At 48.1% G+C, this 21383-nt stretch overlaps 1 protein-coding gene across 5 annotated transcripts in view; it reads right to left on the bottom strand.

Moving 5' to 3' along the window:
• The window catches only part of DCLK2 (doublecortin like kinase 2), a 182504-nt gene that overhangs the window by 2058 nt on the left and 159063 nt on the right, over positions 1-21383 (bottom strand). For 2 of the 5 annotated variants that reach the window (XM_008267349.5, XM_002716906.6), the window contains 5 exons: positions 17002-17135; positions 16540-16617; positions 6808-6904; positions 6088-6168; positions 4647-4763 (listed from right to left, as the gene is read on the bottom strand). In XM_008267349.5, the coding sequence (XP_008265571.2) occupies positions 4647-4763; positions 6088-6168; positions 6808-6904; positions 16540-16617; positions 17002-17135 (507 nt within the window). Of the gene's footprint in view, positions 1-1446; positions 1528-4646; positions 4764-6087; positions 6169-6807; positions 6905-16539; positions 16618-17001; positions 17136-21383 lie in introns of those variants that run through there. The other 3 variants (XR_518609.5, XM_089302378.1, XM_008267353.5) reach the window with 3 other exon arrangements.

Below are 21383 nucleotides of genomic sequence, written 5' to 3' on the forward strand. Positions count from 1 at the left end.
CTCCTCTTTGTGGGGAGATTTTATCTTGGCACCCACACACGTCATCTGTTTCACTCTTCCAGGAGCACAGAAACAGCCACAAAAATGTGGGCGAGGGGCCGGCGTTGTGGCACAGCTGTGGCTTGCAGTGACCACGTCCCAAGAGGGAGCGCCTGGGATTGAGTCCTGGCTGCTCCACGTCTGATCCAGCTCCCTGCTAATGCATCTGGGAAAGCAGCTGATGATGGATCAAGTGCTTGGGCCCCTGCCACCCACGTGGGGGGCCTGGATGGAGCTCCTGGCTTCGACCTGGCCCAGTCCTGGCTGTTGTGGATATCTGGGGATTGAACCAGTGGATAGAAGTTCTGTTTCTCTCTCTCTCTCTCTCTCTCTCTCTCTCTCTCTGTGTGTGTGTGTGTGTGTGTATGTGTCTGTGTGCGCACACTCTGCCTTTCAAATAAACCCTTTTTTTAAGTGTGGGGAAATCACCTTGCTTTGACCCTAAAATGGGAAGGGAGACCTGGTCTTTCCCAGTCCTCTGACCCGGTTTGGGTACTGGAGTGTTTGCAGAGTGGGCTCTCTGGGGCTCCGGGCACCGTCAGCTGCCAGATCCACAAGCAGCGCCGGCTGTGACCTAGGCAGCCTGGCGGAAGGCAGCACTTGAACAAGCCAAGTCCTGGAGCAGGCGGGAACAGGCAGAGCCTTCTAGGTTAGGCCCATGGGGCTCCATTCAAAGCACCGGGTGCCAATTGCAAAACGGGCCCCGCCAGATTCAGGCTGAGCAGTTGGCAGTGCCCTGGTTCAACTGCCCCAAGAAGCGGGGATGACGGAAAAGCCTTGTTGGAAACCCGGCTTCCCCGCTCCCGGGGGCAGAGGCGGCCGAACCCCGGCGCGGTGACAGGAGCCGGCGGCCCTCGTTCCCTCCGCGTCCCCAACCACCCCGCATCCGTTATTTCTCCTTTTCTCCTCCCGTCAGTGCGGCCCAGGGAGCAGCGCGGTGCAGCGAGTACATACCATGGCCTTGGCCCTAGTCAGGGGAGGCAATGCAGGCGGCGGGAGAGGCGAGAGAGGGGGGAGAGAAGCAGGGACAGAAACTCGACTTACTTTCAACAGAAGCAACACCGTTCAAACAGTTTTGTCTCAAACCAATGAAGAGACCCCGCTCAGCCCCGTCTGCCCCGCAGTTCCCCAAGAGCGGCGGGCTCGCCTTTGGCCTGTGCCTCGGCCCTTCCCTCCGCGGCCGCGCAGCTGCGGGATGCCCGCGCCAGCCCCTTCTCGGCCACGGGAGGCCCGCCCTCAGCACGGCCGGGGCGCTCAGCTTCACGCCAGGCTGCTTCTCCGCGCCCTGGCGGAACTACGCTTTGGGCCTAGGAGGGGGGTGTGGAGCGCAGTGGAGTGAGCGGCAAGTTCCAGGGATGCGTGGCGGCTGAGTGGGCGCCAGGAGGAAGCGCACTGCGGGGCGAGTACCAGCTGCTGCTGCGGGGGCTGCCAATGTCTCAACAGGGCAAAGAACGGGCGCTGAGGCGGCGCTCACACTGCCAAATCAAACTGTCAAACAGAACGCAGACAACAGCGTCAACTTTACTGTGGTTCACCCTCATTTACCACTTCCTCTCCTAAGCCTTATCTCAGCGTTGCCCCCAGGCACGGGCTCCAGGTCCAGGGGCCTAGGGCAGCGACCCAGGGGCTGATTGGCCATTACACACGGCCTGGCCAAGCAGAGTGGGCCTCAGGCTATTTCCACTGTCGTCTGCGTCTGCAGGAACCGATCAGCCTCACGTAACCACTGACAAGGACTGTGGACATCAGGGATTGGCATCCTGGTTATCTTCAGTACAACACTGGAAGCCGTCCCCAAGGGCAGGCCACACAGACACAAGCTAATGGTGATGAGGATGAAGACACAGAGCGTCCCAAGCTTCCCCCACACAACCATGCCCTGGACCAGGTCCAGAGTAGGATGCCCCTGAGCAGGAGGCCTTCTCCTCCCACCGCTTTGGGGGACAGGCCAGATTTGGGGGACAGGACAGTTCTTGGCCATGGGGAATGAATGGGTCTTGACCAGGGCCGGTTGAACAGATTTTTCCCACGAGTTCCCAATGTAATGAGGTCATCCAGCAGCTCCTCAGAGGCAACCACTGCAGAGCTGTGTAGGGAACACGAGGGGAGCGGGGACCCTGTCAACATGCGCAGCATGACAGCCTGGGAACACATGGACACGCACACACATGTTCACAAAGAACAGAGGGGTGTGCGCTCACACAAGCACTCACGTAGAGCTCAGGGTTTTGACATCTGACAGTGGACCCATGTCACCCGGAAACCATCCACACAGGTTCTGTCTACACCTCATCAGTCAGGACAGGAACTACGCTGGCCACTTGCCGCAAGAGGCTGGCTGCAGGCCTCTAGCCACTGATTCCTATGCAGGCCCCCAAGGCAAGGATTCCCTTGAGAGTTACAGTGCACTCTCCTTAGCCCTGAGGCTTAATTGCCATGGTTATTAGAGTTTGATTCCAACTCAGCTCTCTTACAGCTTTTCATGATGTGCTGAGCACACCAAATTTTACTGTTTTTCTACATGTTCCCGGAAAGTGGCTTATGCCCTAGTGCACAACAGGCTACACACTACTGTCCCATCCATCAGTGCTGCCTCTCCCACGGGAATCACTCGCGGATGTTCGTGTGCTGTGGGCCCAGTCGCGATGGCTGCCCTCGGTCTTCCTCAGACTCTCAGCACAACGCCACTAAAACGCTCAGAAAAACCACAACTCAAGAAAACCTTCCCATCGTCCTGGCACAGGGACCCCAGCGTCCAGGAGAGTACACTTCCTGGCAGGGGACACAGGGCTGTTGCAAGGATATACAGAGGTGTCAAATAGATGCAGCTCCTGGGAGGAGAATGAAGGCCCCTGCGAGCTGCCCACAGTGGATGTGCCGTGGGTGCAGCCCAGAGCACCTCGCACACAAGGGGTGTGCAGGGGTGTGGCCTCCTGTGTCCACCTGGCCCCAGCTCCCAGAGAGACACATGCCACGACCACGACCAGCAGCTGTCCCTCTGGCTGGCCAGGAAACAGACCCTTCCTGGAGAAAGAGGAGCCTGTCGTGAGGCGGGAGAGGCTGCCCTGGAACGGGCCCCCACAGCCGCCAGAACCCGGTGAAATCAGGGTGATGGTAGACATGCAGACACCCACTGCCTTGGAAAGTCTCACTCTGAAGCTGCCCCAGCTGCCTCTCTGGCAGAGGGAAAAACAGCCCCACTCCTGTAGTGGGCTGCAGCAGGCAGAGCTGTCTACGTGCAGTGCTGGCCGGTCTGTACCCGGGCAACAAGCAGGTGGGGGATACTCAACAGTGTCTTCATGTCCCACTTGACGAGCTGGGGTAGGGTGTGCTGGCCTCCCTTTCGGCCCAGTTTATTTCTTTTGCTCTTTTTTTTTTCCTTCATTTACTTCCATGTTACTTTTCCTTTTAATTTATGGTGTTAAGTATATAAGTAAGCTGTCTTAAAAAATACTTTTGGAGCAGGTGATTGGCACAGCAGCTATCCCATGTTTGAGCACCTGGGTTCCAGTGCTGGCTCCCCTCTCCATTCCAGCTTCCTCTAATGTGCACCCTGGGAGGCATCACTGATGGTTCAAGTATCTGGCTTCCTGCTACCCAGGGGAGACTTGGAGCATTCCAGGCTTCTGGCATCAGCCCAGCCCTGGGGAGTAAACCAAAAGATGGAAGACCTCTCTTTCAAATAATTTTTAAAGAAAAATGAAGTATAAAAACCTATGGTGATCAACATTACAGGCTTCTCATACCATTTTACCAATCCTGAGAACTTTTTTTAAAAAACATTGTTCACTTTTAAAAGCTTCCAAACTGTCTTTTGTAATTTTTACTTTAATTATATTTGTTTAACTATGGGCATCTCTTAACCCAAGTGCCAAAGAATACTTCATGCCTCAATAATCTTTGTTTTTAAATTTTTGATTTAATTTCATTTTTTACTTGAAAGGTAGAGACAGAGAGATAGACTTTCCATCCATTGGTTCACTCCTCAGATGCCCCTCACAGCCAGGCCAAAGCCAGGAACCCAGAACTCATTCCAGATCTCACGGGTAGATGGCAGGAACCCAAGTTCTTGAGCCATCACTGCTGCCTCCCAGTGTGCACATTAGCAGGAAACTGGATCAGAAGCAGAGGATCCTGGCCTTGAACTAGCCCAGAATCCAGACTATGGGAATTGGGCATCCCATACAGGGATTTAGCCACAACACCAAATGCCTGCCTGCCCCATAATCTCTTTTTGAAGCTCTGAATCGGCAGGGAGCTACTCTACTGTAAACAGCACCTGGGCTTGGGACGCTGTCTAAATGAGAAAGCAAAGACAAGAGTGGAAACAGCTACCTGGGAGGGCCAGAGCCTGGGAGCTCCTAGGCATCAAGACCCATGAGACCAGTCTTGTTGGTACCCACGCAACCCCTACCCCACAGTGGCCAAGGCCTGGGCGTCTTGCCATGTGAGTGCCCTGTACATGCCATGCCAGTGTTTAAGTGAAAGGGAGAACATGGAAGGAAGCAGCTTCCATGGGAGAGAAGCTCTTGGCTATCTACTGCTCAACATTCAAGGCTGGCTCGGCAGCAGGCCAGACTCTGCCGCTTCCCCTGGCACCCACTTACCATGATAACTGAGACCCCGGGGGCGGTGCTGTTCTGTTTGGGAAGCGCATTATTAAAGTGCTGTTTTAGTTTACCTGTTACCTCAGCTTGCATGTTATTCTCCTGGGAGGCATCGTCCTACAGAAAAGAAGCAAATGCAATGATTTTTGATCATCATCTTTGTCATTTCCTTAACAGCCACTGCCCACCGCCTAACCACTTCCTTAATGGGCCCATCTTAGCCACAGAAACAGGGGGAAATGATCTTTCAAAAACAGTAATTATTGGAGGTGGCATTTAGCTTAGCCAACACCAGTTAAAGTGTCTGGGTTCAATATCTGGCTCCAGCTCCTGACTCCAGCTTCCTGCTAATGCAGACCCTGGGGAGCAGTGGGGATGGCTCCTGTAGCTGGGTTCCTGCCACCCATGTGGGAGACCTGGATTGATTTCCCAGCTCCAGACTTTGGCTCCACCTGGGGGCCACTGTAGGCATTTGGGGGAGTGAACCAGCAAATGGGAGCTCACTTTCTCTCTGCCCCTTGTTGGTAGTCCCATGCCCCCAAAGAGACTCCATGCCATTCACTCTGCTTCTGAGGCCCAGAGAAAACACCAGTCTCAAGTGGCACAAAGTGGTCCCTCTTTAGGCTTCTGTACTTTGGTGTGACCCCCTCCCCCAGAAACATCAAAATTCTATCATTTTAATCAAGAGTCATTTGGTTGGTAGTCTTTAGTGCTCATGCAGAATGCAGCATCCCAACTACTCGGTCTAAGAGCTAAGTCCCTTAGTCTAAGAGAGAAGTGAGTAGGATCCACTGAGGCTACACTTGGATATCAGGATACAGGGGGCTGTGGCGGTGCAAAGGGAACCCCTTAAATTCAAGTTAAGTAAATTCACTCTCCTGGAGCCTCCCAGGAATGAAGGAAACATAAGGTGTCCTGGGAACCACGCTGACCCTAAACCCAGAGGCACTACCAAAGCCCAGGGAGAACTCGATCAGCATCATGCCCACTCTTCCTGGGCCTTGGAGGCACTGGGTCTCAGCTCCCCCATTGACAGCAGAGCTCTCCCAGGACCATACACCAGGAAGACACAGGAGATCAGAGTCTGAAACTGCTGAGCTCCAGGCAAATCCTGGAAACTCTCAGACCCCAGAACTACGCAAGCTGCGAGTGAAAGGCTCCTTGTAGAGCATGGAGGCCAATCCTTTCTCTTTGCAGGTGGGAAACTGAAGCCTGGAGAGGGACCGGGTTACCTGCAGAGCAGGATCTAAGACTCAGGGACCCAGGTGCCAACTGCTTTCTCCCAGACAGCATTCCATGCTGCTTGCTCATTAGGAAAGACGTAACTTCATCTGCCACAGGGCTTGGATGCAGGCTTTGTGTGTGCAAAGCCCACAGTGAGGAAGCATGCTGCTGGCCACAGACATACAAACACTCATTCCCCATGGACGGGGGTACTTACTGACACCCAGGGGTGACTCAGGATTTGTCCCGCAGTACACCGAGCTTCAACATTTACCTGCAGCATTTGACTGATTAACTCCTAAAAATAAATAAACAAACAGATAAATACCACAGAGGAGGACAAAGACAATTCTACCACAAATACAGAAATCTGGGTTTTCAACCAAACACTTCAAAGTAAGAGCTAACACAGCTGCCCAGACATTTGACCCTAAAAGCTATGAACACTGACGCTCCCAGTGCTTACTGGGTATTTGCACAGCCATAGCCATGCAAAAGAAGAGAAGGACTCTTAGGAGTCCACAGGAAGCCAAGATGCTCTCTCCCAAGAGCTGTGGTCATTATCAATGTCCTGCAGCGTAAAACTACAGTGTTTCTCCTTTTGGCAACTCAGTCTGATGAGTTCAGGCAAATTCAATCTCCCAAGTTCACTTCCATTTTCTGATGGATGTCCAGTATACATTTTCTGAATAATTTAAGGAATTATCCAGAGGTGCATGGGAGAGGAAGATGGTAGGGCAAACTGGCAAGATAACTGGCCTGGCTTTCAGAATTAGATCATGAACTCCAGAGACTATATAGGATGAACTTAAAGCAGAATCACCTGTTAAAAGTCTAGGAAGCTTCTGGAATCAATACTGAGGGCTGCTACAGCCCCCCATGAGGGGTGAGGACTGCAACGTAACTTAACCCACAGGAACAGGGCCCAGGCGGGTACCTTTGCTGAGTCCGTGATGTTATCCCAGTAGGGGGCTGGAAATTCCAGCTTTCCAGCCAAGATCTGGTCAAAGAGATCTTCCTGGAGATTGTTCTCGCTAGGCAGTGACAAAGAAATGGAAGAAAAGGCACAGTCACTACACAGTTTTTCAACAAAGCACTCATGGGACGAGTAGGAGAGGAGTCCGGTCTCTGATTTGAGCATTTCAAACTGCAATTGCATTTGTGACGACACGCTTTTCTCCTAGACAATGAGCTACACAACATTTCCATGGGCCTAGGAATCAGACAGACAGAGAGACAATGATTCATGAAACTGAGTGGATGCAGAGCTTCAATACAGAACGCCGAGAAAGTTCTGTAGATGGCTAATGTGAATGCACTTAATGTTACTGAAGTACACACGTGCAAATGGTTAACACGGTCAATTTTATGGGCTGACCACAACAAAAAAGCACTCAAGAAAAAAAATGGAATCTGCAAATAACAACAATCCTCATTTTGGCGGGAGGGGGGTGGGGTGGGGTGGGGAGTCAGCCTCTCCCTTCAATCTTTCATGACAGTCAGGGTGGAAAAGCAGCAAACCTGAGTGCCATCGACTGCCCTTCCTCTTTCCACGTTTCCAATAAAATGGCCAAAGATCAGTGAAACAGCTGACAGGTGGAAGGGTCACAATAAGCATTTGAATAAAATATTCCTGATGTTGGGGCTGGTGTCATCACCCAGTAGGTTAATCCTCTGCCTGCAGTGCCAGCAATCCACATGGGCACCAGTTCTAGTCCCAGCTGTTCCTCTTCCAATCCAGCTCTCTGCTGTGACCTGGGAAAGCAGAAGATGGCCCAAGTGCTTGGGCCCCTGCACCCAGATGAGAAACCAGGAAGAAGCACCTGGCTCCTGGCTTTGGATCGGTGCAGCTCCAGCATGGTGGACATTTGGGGAGTGAACCAACAGACAGAAGACCTTTCTCTCTGTCTCTCCCTCTCACTGGCTGTAACTCTACCTCTAAAATAAATAAAATCTTAAAAAAATTCCTGATGTAACCATCTCAACATTACAGAGTGACCCTCTTGTAAGCTCACTCTGAGAAAGAGCCCAACTAGATTGCACAGGTTGAGGCAAACCTGCCTTGGCTGCTCCCCCAGGGCATTCCTCCTCCGCAACCTGGGCCTGACTGTCCCAGGCGAAAGGTGCACCTGAAGCACAGTTGGTGCCTAGTGAACTAATCATCTCTAAGCTTTGGTGAAAGGTGCAGTGGATATGTGAAACCACCACTGAGAGAAAAATCAGCGTACTGAATGGCCCCAATCTCTCCTAAAATTTTACCTCTTGCAGCCATAGATCTTGCCTCACGTGATGGGTACATCCATGGCCAGAGCAAGAAACAAAGTCAGCAGCTTTCTAGGCCATTACAATGCTCCAGGAGAAAGCTCAGAATGGACTGTTAGAGTCAATGTCAAAATCCAGAAGTGGATTGGAGATTATATATATATATATAATATATTATATACTATATATTATATATTATATTATATAATATATAGTATATAATATATAGTATATAATATATAAAAATAACTAAGTATTACATAAGGTATTATAATATATATTATATAATATATATAATATATATTCAAAAGAAATGAAATCAGTATGTAAAAAGAAGCATCTGTACTTGCATGCTTAATGCGGCTGTATTCATAATGGCCAAGGTACAGAATCGATCTAAATGTCTATCAACAGATGAAGACAATATAGAGTATATATAATGTAAATATACATTTATATTAATTGTGTAATTATATATTATAAACAGGTTAGATTATATAATTTATATTTTATATTATATAGATATTATTTTACTATACTGTTTTATTATATATAATGGAGTGCTCTTCAGCCATTAAAAAAAAAGAGTGACGTTCTGCCATTTGCAGCAACATGGATGGAACTGGAGGACATTACAATTAACTGAAAGAAGTCAGGCACTGAAAGACAAATGCCATTTCCAATGTCTGGGGTAACAGAAATGCCACTTGCCCTAATCTGATGGCTACACACTATAGACCTATGTTGAATTCCCACTCTGTACCCCATACAATTATTATGTATCAATTAAAAAAAATTTTTTTGACAGGCAGAGTGGACAGTGAGAGAGAGACAGAGAGAAAGGTCTTCCTTTGCCATTGGTTCACCCTCCAATGGCCACCGCGGCTGGCGCGCTGCAGCCAGTGCATCACGCTGATCCGAAGCCTGGAGCCAGGTGCTTCTCCTGGTCTCCCATGGGGTGCAGGGCCCAAGCACTTGGGCCATCCTCCACTGCACTCCTGGGCCACATCAGAGAGCTGGCCTGGAAGAGGGGCAACCGGGACAGAATCTGGCGCCCCAACCGGGACTAGAACCCAGAGTGCTGGCGCCGCAGGCTAGTGAGCCACGGCGCCGGCCAAAAGTTTTTAGAAAAATCTCCAAAGTGGAAGTATTACCTGGCAAGCGTGAAAACTTACTTAGAATTTCTGTCCCCAGTCTTCAGGGTTTTGTACCAAACCTCTCAAAGAAGGACACAAGCCAGCATGGTGTCCCCAGAAGGAGGTCATTTTAAGCAGTGTCCAGAGACAGATTCTAGGTCTGTGTATGATCTGGCAGCCTCATTTCTCCTCTGGTAAAGAGTAGCGTTTGTGAGGTTGGTGAATATCCAGGACAGTTAACCAAGCTCAGCTGGAAGGGCGTGGGCAGGCCCTTGGGGTCTGGTCAAGGGCACACTGAGAAGCAAAGTCCAGGCCAGAAAACCAGGCAAGGCAGGAGAGCCCCTCTGCTCTCCAAAACGGTGATGTTCTTTGAGGCACACAAAACTTTTTCAATATGCCAAAACATTTTCTTTAAGATGGATTTATTTATGTGAAAGACATGTTGACAGACAAGGGGCAGGTGTGGGAGGAAGAGGAGGAAGAGGAGAGAGAACACACACGAGTGAGCACATGTCCATCCATTGGTTCACTCCCCTCATGCATGCAACAGCCAGGGGCTGCGTCAGGCCAAAGGAAGAAGCTAGCAACCCCATCCGGGTCTCCCACATGGGTCGCAGGAGCCCAAGTACTTGGGCCATCATCCGCTTCTTTCCCAGGTGGGTTAGCAGGGAGTTGGGTTGGAATCAGACCAGCCAGGATTAACCAGGACTCTGATACAGGATCTCAGCATTGCAAGCAGCGGCTCAGCACACTGTGCCACAATGCCAGCCCCAACATGTTTTATTCTCACTGGTATTACCTGCTGACTGAAAAAAAACACACCTCAGACCAGATGGAGAGTCTATAGAAACCTTTAGAGAATGAGAGAACTCAACAGACATTAGAAGAAAACATTAAAAAATTACCTGTTTCCAGAACTTTTCCCTTTTTGCCATCCCTCTCTATCAGTCCTCTTATTTCCCCTTTGGCTTTCTAGAATCTCAAAGCTCACATTTTCTTAGTCATTGTATCTTTTGTTAATTAAAAAAAAAAAAAAAAAAACAGCAAAAATGCTGGAAGTATACCTGCCGTCTGTCATTTATAGAAGTCAGCTCTTGGCAAAACATCCTCAACCAATAAACAAAACCCTGAGTTGTCCCTGCAATGAGAATGGGACCCCAAAGGACCAAGGCTGTGAACTTGACACTCACTAGAAGAACAAAAGCTAAAGCTGATTTGTCCATCTTGCTAGTTACATAAGAACAGCTACTCTGATCAAGTCTACACTGGACTTATTATCACACTAACACTCTACAATTGGCTTCACATGGTTCAGGGCCCTTTGTTATTCTGAAACAATAAAGCCCTTAGGTCAAGGTGCCAAAGGCTATCCTGTCCCTTATGAAAAGCCTGAAAAACAACATAAGTGTTTGTGTGTACTCTCTCTGTTCAATGTCAAGTCACTGAAGGTCAACCAAGGTAACCTAAAAATGTTGTAAGCTACCCCACAAATGATGTGGAAACGTTTCACTCACAGAGTATATGTGTGTGTGTGCACACACGCACTAGTGTGTTAAAGAGAAACGTCCAGGGGCCGGCACTGTGGTGTAGCGAGTAGAGCCTCAGGCTGCAGTGCCAGCATCCCTTATGGGCACTGGTTCGAGTCCTGGCTGCTCCACTTCCAATTCTGCTCTCTGCTATGGCCTGGGAAAGCAGTGGAATATGGTCCGAGTCCTTGGGTCTCTGCACACACATGGGAGACCTGGAAGAAGCTCCTGGCTTCTGGCTTCAGATCAGCGTAGTTCTGGCCATAATGGCCATCTGGGGAGTCAACCAACTCTGTCTCTGTCTCTGTCTCCCTATAACTCTGCCTTTCAAATAAATAAATACATTTTTTAAAAAGAGAAATGTCCAAAAATGGTTTTAAAAATAAATTCAAATTATAAATGCAAAAAAGGGAAATATCAAAAATCTAAGTAGAGTCATACAAATAATACTTTTTGTTGGTGGCCCTAAGAACAGACTTGCTTAGGCAACAACTAAAACATGAGATGTCCCTGAAAAATGAACTCTGAGTAAGGGTGGAGTTGATGTTTAAAAAGACGGGGCGGGGGGGCGGAGAACACATGTTAAGCTAAAACTAAAACCTGAAAATCCTGGAAGAAGAAAGACACTGCAGCCAGAGAAGCTGAAACAGTAAATTCCAAACAATAATTTTAGTTTAAAAACTTTGAGTTCATTATAGGTATCTGCTGTATAAAAGAATGACAATATGTATTTGAAAGGCTTTCATTTTAAGTACAAATTTATATATTTATTTTAGACTATCATCACTTGTCATTATTTAAAATACTGCTACCAGGCTGGCGCCGCGGCTCACTAGGCTAATCCTCCGCCTAGCGGCACCAGCACACCAGGTTCTAGTCCCAGTTGGGGCGCCAGATTCTGTCCCGGTTGCCCCTCTTCCAGGCCAGCTCTCTGCTGTGGCCCGGGAGTGCAGTGGAGGATGGCCCAAGTGCTTGGGCCCTGCACCCCATGGGAGACCAGGAGAAGCACCTGGCTCCTGCCATCGGATAGGCGCAGTGCACCAGCTGCAGCGCACCGGCCACGGCGGCCATTGGAGGGTGAACCAACGGCAAAGGAAGACCTTTCTCTTTGTCTCTCTCTCTCACCGTCCACTCTGCCTGTCAAAAAATAAAAATAAAAATAAAAAATACTGCTACCACAGGATACCCACGTCCCATGTCAGAGGACCTGGGTTTGGTTCCCAGCTCGGCCTCCAACTTCCTGCTAATGCACATCCTGGAAGGCGGTGGGTGACGACTCAAGTACATGGGTCTGTACCACCCATGTGGGAGACAAGAATTGAGTTCCAGACTCCTGGCTTTGGCCTAGCCCAGCTTTGGCTGTTGTGTGCATTTGGAAAGTAAACCAGCAGATGTCTGCCTGTCTGTCTGTCTCCATCTCTGTTTGTCCAATACATACAAACATACCATTTCATGGTTTGTTGCATGCATTTTAATATTGCCAGTTGTAAGATCACACAGAATATCCCTATATGCTGTGAAGATGCTTCTGTAACTGATATTTAGCATTACAAATTCTCTCGCTCGTTTGTTTTTTGTTTTTTTTTTTTTTTTTTTTTTTTTTTGACAAGCAGAGTTAGACAGTGAGAGAGAGACAGAGGGAAAGGTCTTCCTTCCATTGGTTCAAATGGCTGCTACGGCTGGCGTGCTGCGCTGATCCAAAGCCAGGAGCCAGGTGCTTCCTCCTGGTCTCCCATGCGGGTACAGGGCCCAAGCACTTGGGCCATCCTCCACTGCCTTCCCGGGCCACAGCAGAGAGCTGGCCTGGAAGAGGAGCAACCGGGACAGAATCCGACGCCCCAACCAGGACTAGAACCCAGAGTACCGGTGCCGCAGGTGGAGGATTAGCCTAGTGAGCTATGGCGCTGGCACAGATTCTCTCTCATTACAATATGATGTAAAAGAGGGAAAACATATTCTTACAATTTTTAGAGAAAGCTACCTGGAGTCATAAAACCCACTTCTGAATATAACATAAAACAGCATCAGCCTCAAGAAAATATCTTTGCTGCTTCTGATTAGCGAATCTTATCCTCATATTCCACCAAACCCTGCTTCACACTGGGTCCGACCATGACGAATAACATACTCCATCTGTGCCTCACTGCCGTTAACAGGCACACACTCCCAGGCTGCACTGGCACCTGGAAACACTAGAGGGAGTTGTGAGCACACAGTCCTCAAAACCCGATCCCCAGAGCCCTTTTCCAGCTCATCTTCGCTGTGCTGAACCAGAGGTCAACCAGGATGCACCGGCTCCAGGACCACCTGCCGTCCACACATACTACTCATCGGCACTTGACTAGTTTCCCAAACAGGCCACCTCCGAATCCAACAGAGCCCAGAGTGTAAACCGCCACAAGTCACTTCGTTCCCTCTACGCCTAGCACTCAGTTCATTTTCTCACGGCTTAGCTATTTGGCTTGAATTGGCCAATGGGGCATGCTTAAGTGGGAGGCAAACAGAATCTGAGGCAGTGCTCAGGCAGGTGAAACTTGCTCTGCACTTCCCCGCCCCGGCTGCGTTGGGAATCCCGCATCCGCCATCACCGGAAGCCCAGGCAATCATGCATCCGCCATCACCGGAAGCCCAGGCTAGCTCACTGGGTGAGGAAAGAAATATGGCTGAGGAATCTCTGCTGTCCCAGGTGACATGAAGCCCACTACTGGACGTGAGGGAGGCCAGACTTGACCATCAAACTTCCACCAAGCCAGCCCAAAAGACCACCTAATGGATCCATAAAATCATTTTATTCCCCTACCTTTTGGAGCCACCTGTTAGCAGAGCTAACTGATGTGTGCAGCTCACCTAGGGAGTGACCTTGCTGGAAGACCCCGATGCTGACAGGTAGGTGGAGAAAGCTTTCTACCTACAAAAACCCTGCTCCCACTCCAGCATCCCACGCAAACGCTACAGCTTTTGTTGGACCATCTGTGACTTCCAGCCCTCAAATAAGCTTGCCTTCGGTAATATTCTTGGGTTGTGTGTCTTTACACCACAAGGCTCTCAAGAGTAGATACAAACATCTGTGTCACTCTTGTGTTTGTCAAAAAAAAAAAAAAAAAAAAAAGAGACAGAATTGTTCAGTTAGGAAACATAATTTTAAAAAGATAAACCTTTGGGGCCAGCGCTATGGTGCAGCAGGTTAAAGCCGTGGCCTGAGGCACTGGCATCCCATATGGGCGCCAGGTTTTAGTCCTGGCTGCTCCTCTTCTGATCCAGCTCTCTGCTATGACCTGGGAAAGCAGTGGAGGATGGCCCAAGTGCTTGGGCCCCTGCATTCTCATGGGAGACCTGGAAGAAGCTCCTGGCTCCTGGCTTCAGGTTGGCACAGCTCCGGCCGTTGCAGCCAATTGGAGAGTGAACCAGCGGATGGAAGACCTCTCTTTCTGTCTCTACCTCTCTCTGCAATTATTTCAAATAAATAAAATAAATCTTTTTTAAAAGAAAAGATAAACCTTTTGACTTTTCTGTTTAAAAGTTTTCATAATAAAATGTTGGTGGGAGAGAGATGAACCTATTTTTCATTGCCTGACCCAGTGTACTACCATAAACAAATACCATGGACTCAATATTTGTGTATCCCCGCCCCCACCAAATTCCTATATTGAAACCTAATTCCCAATGTGGCAGCATTAGCAGGTGCCACCTTTGGGGTAAATGATTGATCAGGTCCTAAGGGTGGAGCTGTCCTGAGAGGGCTCAGGTTCCCCTGCCCCTCCCCTGTGTGAGGTTACAGCAGGAAGATGTGTGTAAGGCACCTGCTGGTGCCTTGAAACTGGACCTCCCAGGCTGCACACTGTGAGAATTAAATCTGTTGCTTACAAGCCACACGGTTAAAACAGCTCAAACAGACTAAGACAAACCACGACCTCAGGGATTATGCTTTTTCACCACTTTATTCCTGGCCCTCAAAATAGTGCCTGGGAAACAGCAGCTTTTCCACAAATAGCTGGAAGAGGAACACAAAACGGCATTAAAACGTCAAGAGAGCTCAGCAGAACTCAGAACATCACACCTGCATCCTTACCCTCACTGCTGCTTCACAGCCTTTCGTCTGCTCCAGAGGAAGAGATGAAACTGATCACACGGAAGGCCACGACTGAGGGCGTCACTCCCCTCGGGGTCCACACTGGGAGGCAGGCTGGGGCCCACACTGGTAGGCGTTCCAAACACCACAACTACTGTCTGCATTGCATCTCCCAAACCCCCATTTAAAGTGTACCCAGGTCTTACCCAGGCCTGCGTGTGCCAAAAGTGTTTGTAATTCTACTTCCTCATTAAGTATTATGTGCGCTGATAAAATGAATGTAGAAAGAGCTTGTGTTCCTATGAATTGTTTAAATAAGTGCTCTTAGGGATAGGCCTAGTTAGCCTAGTGTCACATTGGGGTGCCTGGGCTCCAACTGTGGCTCTAGCTCCTGACTCCAGCTCCCTGCTCATGTAGACTTGGGAGGCATCAGTGATGGCTCAAGTAACTGGGTTTTAGCCAACCATGCAGGAGGCCTGGATGGAGTTTCCAGTTCCCTAGCTCACCTGGCCACTTCATGCATTAGAGGACTAAACCAGCAGATGTGAGTCTTCTCTCCTTCTCTCTGCCTCTTAAATAACAATAATAATAATGATGACAATAATAATAATGATGACAATAATAATCTGCAGTCACATCAAGCCAGGGAGACAAGTATCAGACACCGAAAAAAAGTACACCTGGAAAGATTCACATCGTTTCACATGGATCTTTAAATCTTAAAGAAAAAAAGTTATTCATTTATTTGAAAAGCAGCGTTATAGGGGTTGGCACTGTGGCATAGCGGGTAAAGCTGCTGCCAGCAGTGCCATATGGATGCCAATTCGAGTCCCAGCAGCACCACTTTCGATCCAGCTCTCTGCTATGGCCTGGAAAAGCAGTGGAAGATGGCCCAAGTCCTTGGGCCCCTGTACCTGCATGGGAGACCTGGAAGAAGCCCCTGGCTCCTGGCTTTGGATTGGCCTAGCTTTGGCTGTTGCAACCATTTAGGGAGGGAATCAGTGGATGGAAGACTTCTCTCTCTCTCTGCCTCCCTGTAACTCTGCCTTTCAAATCAATTAATTTTTTTAAGAAAATCTTTTTTTAAAAAAGCAGAGTTACACACACACACATATATATACACGGGGGTGAGGGAGAGAAAGAAAGATCTTCTACTCAGTGGTTCACTCCCCAAATCGCTGCTATAGCTGGGGCCAGGCTGAAGCCAGGAGCTTCGTCCAGGTCTCCCACCGGAGTACAGGAGCCCAGGTACTTGGGCCGTCTTCTGCTGCTTTCCCAGACACATCAGCAGGGAGCTGGATTAGAAGTGGAGCAGCTGGGACCATAGCCCAAATGGGATGTCAGCATTGCAAACAGTGGCTCTATCCACTAAACCACAATGCCGGGCCCTAAATCTTACTCTTGTTTGAAAAGCTAGAAGCTGGAAATTGAGCCACGTGTTACAGGTCTATTTTATGAAAGAAATGCTGAGGACCATACACAGTGTCAATGCCTCGATGAATGAATGTACATTTGGACATTCTTAGATAAAAAAAGAAGTGTGCCCTTGTGTAAATTCTAAGTGACATTTTTTATACTGACCATTTCCTGGTCCTGACTGCCAGGAGTGAAGTGTGTGCTTCCGGGCCCACAGGAGAGAACTTACAATTCAAACACAGTGACTCCACGGCACTGACCTTCGGAATGGCGGGAACCCACAGAGAAGTATGTAGGTGATCACGCCGGCTGCCCAAATGTCCACCTTCAGGCCATAGCTGGAAAACAAAAGTAGGGGCGGGACAGGAGCATTTATACAACTTCCAAGAACCTTCCACCTTACTGCAGCATTACCTGCTAGGACAAGGGATATTGCTGGTGTAAAATTGTTCATTTCACTATCCTCTGGACAAATTCATCTATTTTTCGCTCAACCTAACCACAGCATTAGTGATTTTACATTTCCAAGACCATCCTTGGGCCCAAAGCCCAGGGCCAGGGCTCTTGCTTATGTAAGCACAGACGCTACTTGCTGGGTAGAAGTCCTGTGTGGCCACCGGTCTCTCTGCTCCTCCTCCCCTCTACCATCGCAGCATAGCCACAAGAATATACCTTTCCCTACCGCAGTTAAAAGCACTAGCCAACATCTCCAGGACTCTCACCCAGTTTCAGCAATGATTTCTGGAGCCACGTAGGTTGGTGTGCCACAGACTGTGTACAAAGGGCCTTCCACCACAGTGGCCAGCCCAAAGTCGCCCAGCTTCAAAGACTTGGTTCCATCAGGATACTCACACACCTGAGACAGAGACCAGAGGAAAAGCACAGGTTATTTTTTCTCAGTGAATACAGGAGGGCCCTTGGAATTAGGCAGAGAGAGACATATTTACTAACAAACTCAGGAACTCATGATTTCTATTTGCTGCTTTAAAGTGTTTATTTTTCTCTTCAGAGATTTTGCAAAATTGTGTGAAATTTGGAAAAGATCTATTTTCCATCTTTGCAGAAAGCACCTTACCCAGGAATACAATGGACACAGGTGCTTGCTTCCACAGCAGGTGAGGGTGCAGGTGGCAGGAAACTGACTGTAACTTAGCATTCACGGTGTGCGAGGTACTCGGGAGTCCAAGAAATGGTCTTTACTCAGTGCCCATGAGAAAATGAAATTAGGAGTGGGGATGGCAGCCTTGTTTTCTGGACAGTTAATGGTGAAATACAAATATCAAATGAGGAGAATCTTGAAAGTTCAGGAAGAAAAAGAACTTTGAGATCTGGCAGCCTGAACTTGAAAAACAACTCTACTCATTTCCTGGCTGTGTGGCCTGTGAAAGTCCTTTAAGCCCCCTGAGCAAGCGTCTTCATCTCTGACATGGGATGGCTCTGGGCTACTCAGAACTGTCTGCGAGGGCCTTGAAATCCTCGCCACACTCAGGCAGCACTATTTTTTAAAAATCTGTTTATTTAAAAGGCAGAGTGAGGGGGGATGTGGGAGTGGGGAGAGGGGGAGAGAGAGAGGGGGAGGGGGGAGGGGGGAGGGGGAGAGAAGGAGAGAGGGAGGAGGGAGAGAAGGAGGGGGGGGAGAGGGGGAGAGGGGGGAGGAGGTAGAGGGGGAGAGGGGGAGGGGGGAGAGAGAGGGGGGAGGGGGAGAGGGGGAGAGGGGGAGAGGGGGAGGAGGTAGAGGGGGAGAAGGGGGGGAGAGAGAGGGGGGAGGGGGGAGAGGGGGAGAGGGGGAGAGGGGGAGAGGTAGAGAGAGGAGAGAGAGGGGAGAGGGGGAGAGGGGGAGAGGGGGAGAGGGGGAGAGGGAATGAATGAATCTTCTATCCACAGGGTCATTCCCCAGATGGCCACAGCAGGTGGGGCTGAGGGAATAGGCAGAGGGAAGCCAGGAGCCAGGAATTCTATCTGAGGCTCCCACACGGGAGGCAGAACTCAAGCACTTGAGTCATCTTCTGCCGCCTCCAGGCACATTAGTCAGGGGGCTGGATCAGAAGCCATCACTGTGATAATGGGATGTGGGTGTCCTCAGCAGCGGCTTAACCAGCTACCCCCACAACGCCTGCCCCACCCCGTGACACTTTGAAGTCATGAAGAAGTGTTCCGGGTATGTGTACAGAGCACATAAGCCTAGAAGTTATAAAAATACTAAGAAGAAAAATGATATTATTAAACAGATGAGGCATCCCAGGTAAGGGATGTATTTCATGTTGTATTTTTCAAATGCTGTAAAGCTTGGTCAAATGAGACAGAGCCAAAAAACAGGGACAAATACTCCTTCTCTTTTCTGGAACGAGTGGTTGATTAGATAATTTTAATACTGGAAATGGATTTAAAACGCTGATGAAGATGTGAATATTTATGCTTAAACCAAAGAACCTTTCTAGGAAGCATTTAAGCAATATGTATCAAATTTCTTAACATCTTCATAACACTTTTAGTAATCTACTGAAAGAGAATAGAGATGGACCCAGAGGTTATATATGAGGATGTCAATCTCAGAATTTATCTTTGTTTTTTTTCAGACTGGATACAACATATGGCTTATAGGGCAGTTACTAAATCACAGCACATCTCTATAATAAAATATTACACAGCTGCCAAAAAGTGCTTTTCGAATAAATAATCATCATATGGGAAATACTCTATTATTTAAAGTAAAAAAGAAAATAATCTATTATCTAATGTAAAAAATTACACAGAAAATACCAAAATGTTAAAAAGTTGATCTCTAGGTGGTACCATTTATAAATCACTTATTTTCTTCTTTTTACTTTTCAGTTTCCAAAATGTTTACAATAAACATGTATTGGTTCCATAATTAGTGAAAGCTAAATTTACATATAAGCAAACTCCTCCCACAGTAGTGGTGAGAATCTTTTCTCTGCCAAGAGCCATGTGGATATTCATAACCTCACTGGTGGGCCATACAAAATGATCAACTTAATTCAAATGATTGAATGTTGAGTCCTGCCTATGGTTGGCAGGGCCAGACCAGATGATTTTCTGGATGCTGGACGTTCCCCACCACTGCCCTACAGGACATAGCTGATCATAAATGACAGCTGCATCACAAATGGATAGGGTTGGAAGCAACCAGCATATATGCTAGCATCATCTGGATTTGACTCCAATCCTAACTTGCTTGTACAGTCTATCTGTCTCTTGGCTGGCTGCTTCGAAAGCACTACATTTCTGATAAAAGTAACTGTAGAGACTTAAAATATACTCATATAATGTCTTTCACTATTTTTATACCTTAAGCATATTTAGTTTTCTTTTTCTCATATTTTACTATGAAATGAACCAGATTTTCATCTCAACTACTGAGGAGGAGAAAAATTTAGAAAACAATGTTTGCTCAAGATAAGCATGTGAACAGCATGATCCATCAGTCTGACACCAGACTGGGGAGGGGGTTACACAGTCATCACTAAAATGTATCTGGACCCTCAGGGCTCCCCACGCCAATCATTCCCCGAGTTTACAGCATTTAAAAAAGAATGGCATGAAATACATCCCTTACCGGTGATGTTCTTGTCTGTTTAACAAGGTAATTTTTCATCTTGGTATTTTCATAACTTCTTTTAGGCTTATGTACTCTGCACATATACCCAGAACACATCTTCATGACATGAAAGTGTCACAGGAGTGGGGCTGGTGTGGGACCCCCCATTCCATACTGCAGCAGCAGTTTGGGTCTCAGCTGCTCCACTTCCAAAGCAGTTCCCTGCTAACACACCTGGGAAGCATTGGAAGATGGCCACGTACTTGAGTTTCTGCCACCCATGTGGGAGACTCAGATGAAGTTCTAGGCTCGTGGCCTCAGCCCAGCACAGGCCTGGCTGTTGTGGCCATTTGGGGAGTGACCCCACAGACAGATCTCCTCTCTCCCCTCTCCTTCTCTTCCTCTCTCCTTCATCCTCTCCTCCCCTCCCTGTCACTCTGCTTTTCATATAAATAAATACATCTAAAAAAAATTAAAGTGTTGAAGGAGCGATGGTGAAGATTTCATGGCCTCACAAACATTTACAATTCTGAGTAGCGCATAAATCAGCAGAAATTTAACCAGCGCTATCAGTGATGTCATCTGGGGGAACAGAATCCACATTCTTAGTCAGGCCATGGTCTCAGGACAACTCTTCATCCATTACGTTTAATGTAAACATCATCAAGAGTAACTGGATAAAATTAGAATTTATGATGCATTTACTAAAACCTAGACGTTAGAAACTCCCCAAGTAATTACAACAATAACAATATCTGAAGCACAATTCTCTAGATGTCTGTTTCACGAGATTCAAAAAAGACTTAATGACACTGGTATTTTGTTTTCACAACTTTAAAATATATTCACTGGATATAATTTTTGAAAAATAGTGTTTATTTTAAGCACCCAATTTAGAGACTCCTGGGTATGAGGGATTGTCCATACCCAGAAGCCCTGTGTTTCACATCCCCTCTAAAGAATTCACAGTCAGATGCAGAAGCATTAAGAGAAAGGGACTCCACAGTCTAAAGTCACCGAGTTATTTCTGGGTATGTGGTACTTCTTGGCAAATCATCAAAAGGGATCATCAAAAGGGAAGTGTCACAAGGGGCAGGCTGGCCTGAAACAACAGTACTTTATCTGACTCATCTCTCCCCAGGGCTAGCCAGACACAGAAGCAAATGTGTAAAAGACAGGGGCCGGTGCTGTGGCGCTGCCTCCAGTGCAAGCATCCCAAATGGGTGCCAGTTCGAGTCTCGGTTGCTCCACTTCCTCTCCAGCTCTTTGCTATGGCCTGGGAAAGCAGTGGAAGATGGCCCAAGTCCTTGGGCCCCTGCACCCATGTGGGAGACCCAGAAGCAGCTCCTGGCTCCTGACTTCAGATCAGTGCAGCTCCGGCAATTCCGGCCAATTGGAGAGTGAACCAGAGGATGGAAGACCTCTCTCACTCTTTGTGTCTCCTTTTCTCTTTGTGTAACTCTTTCAAATAAATAAGTAAATCTTTCAAAAAAAAAAAAACGTGTAAAAGACAATATGAGAAAACCTCCAAATCTCAGGGAAAAC

The sequence above is a fragment of the Oryctolagus cuniculus genome, chromosome 8 (genome assembly GCF_051225735.1).
Source record: "Oryctolagus cuniculus isolate XC-2025 breed Fujian yellow rabbit chromosome 8, ASM5122573v1, whole genome shotgun sequence".
Taxonomy (NCBI): Eukaryota; Metazoa; Chordata; class Mammalia; order Lagomorpha; family Leporidae; genus Oryctolagus; species Oryctolagus cuniculus.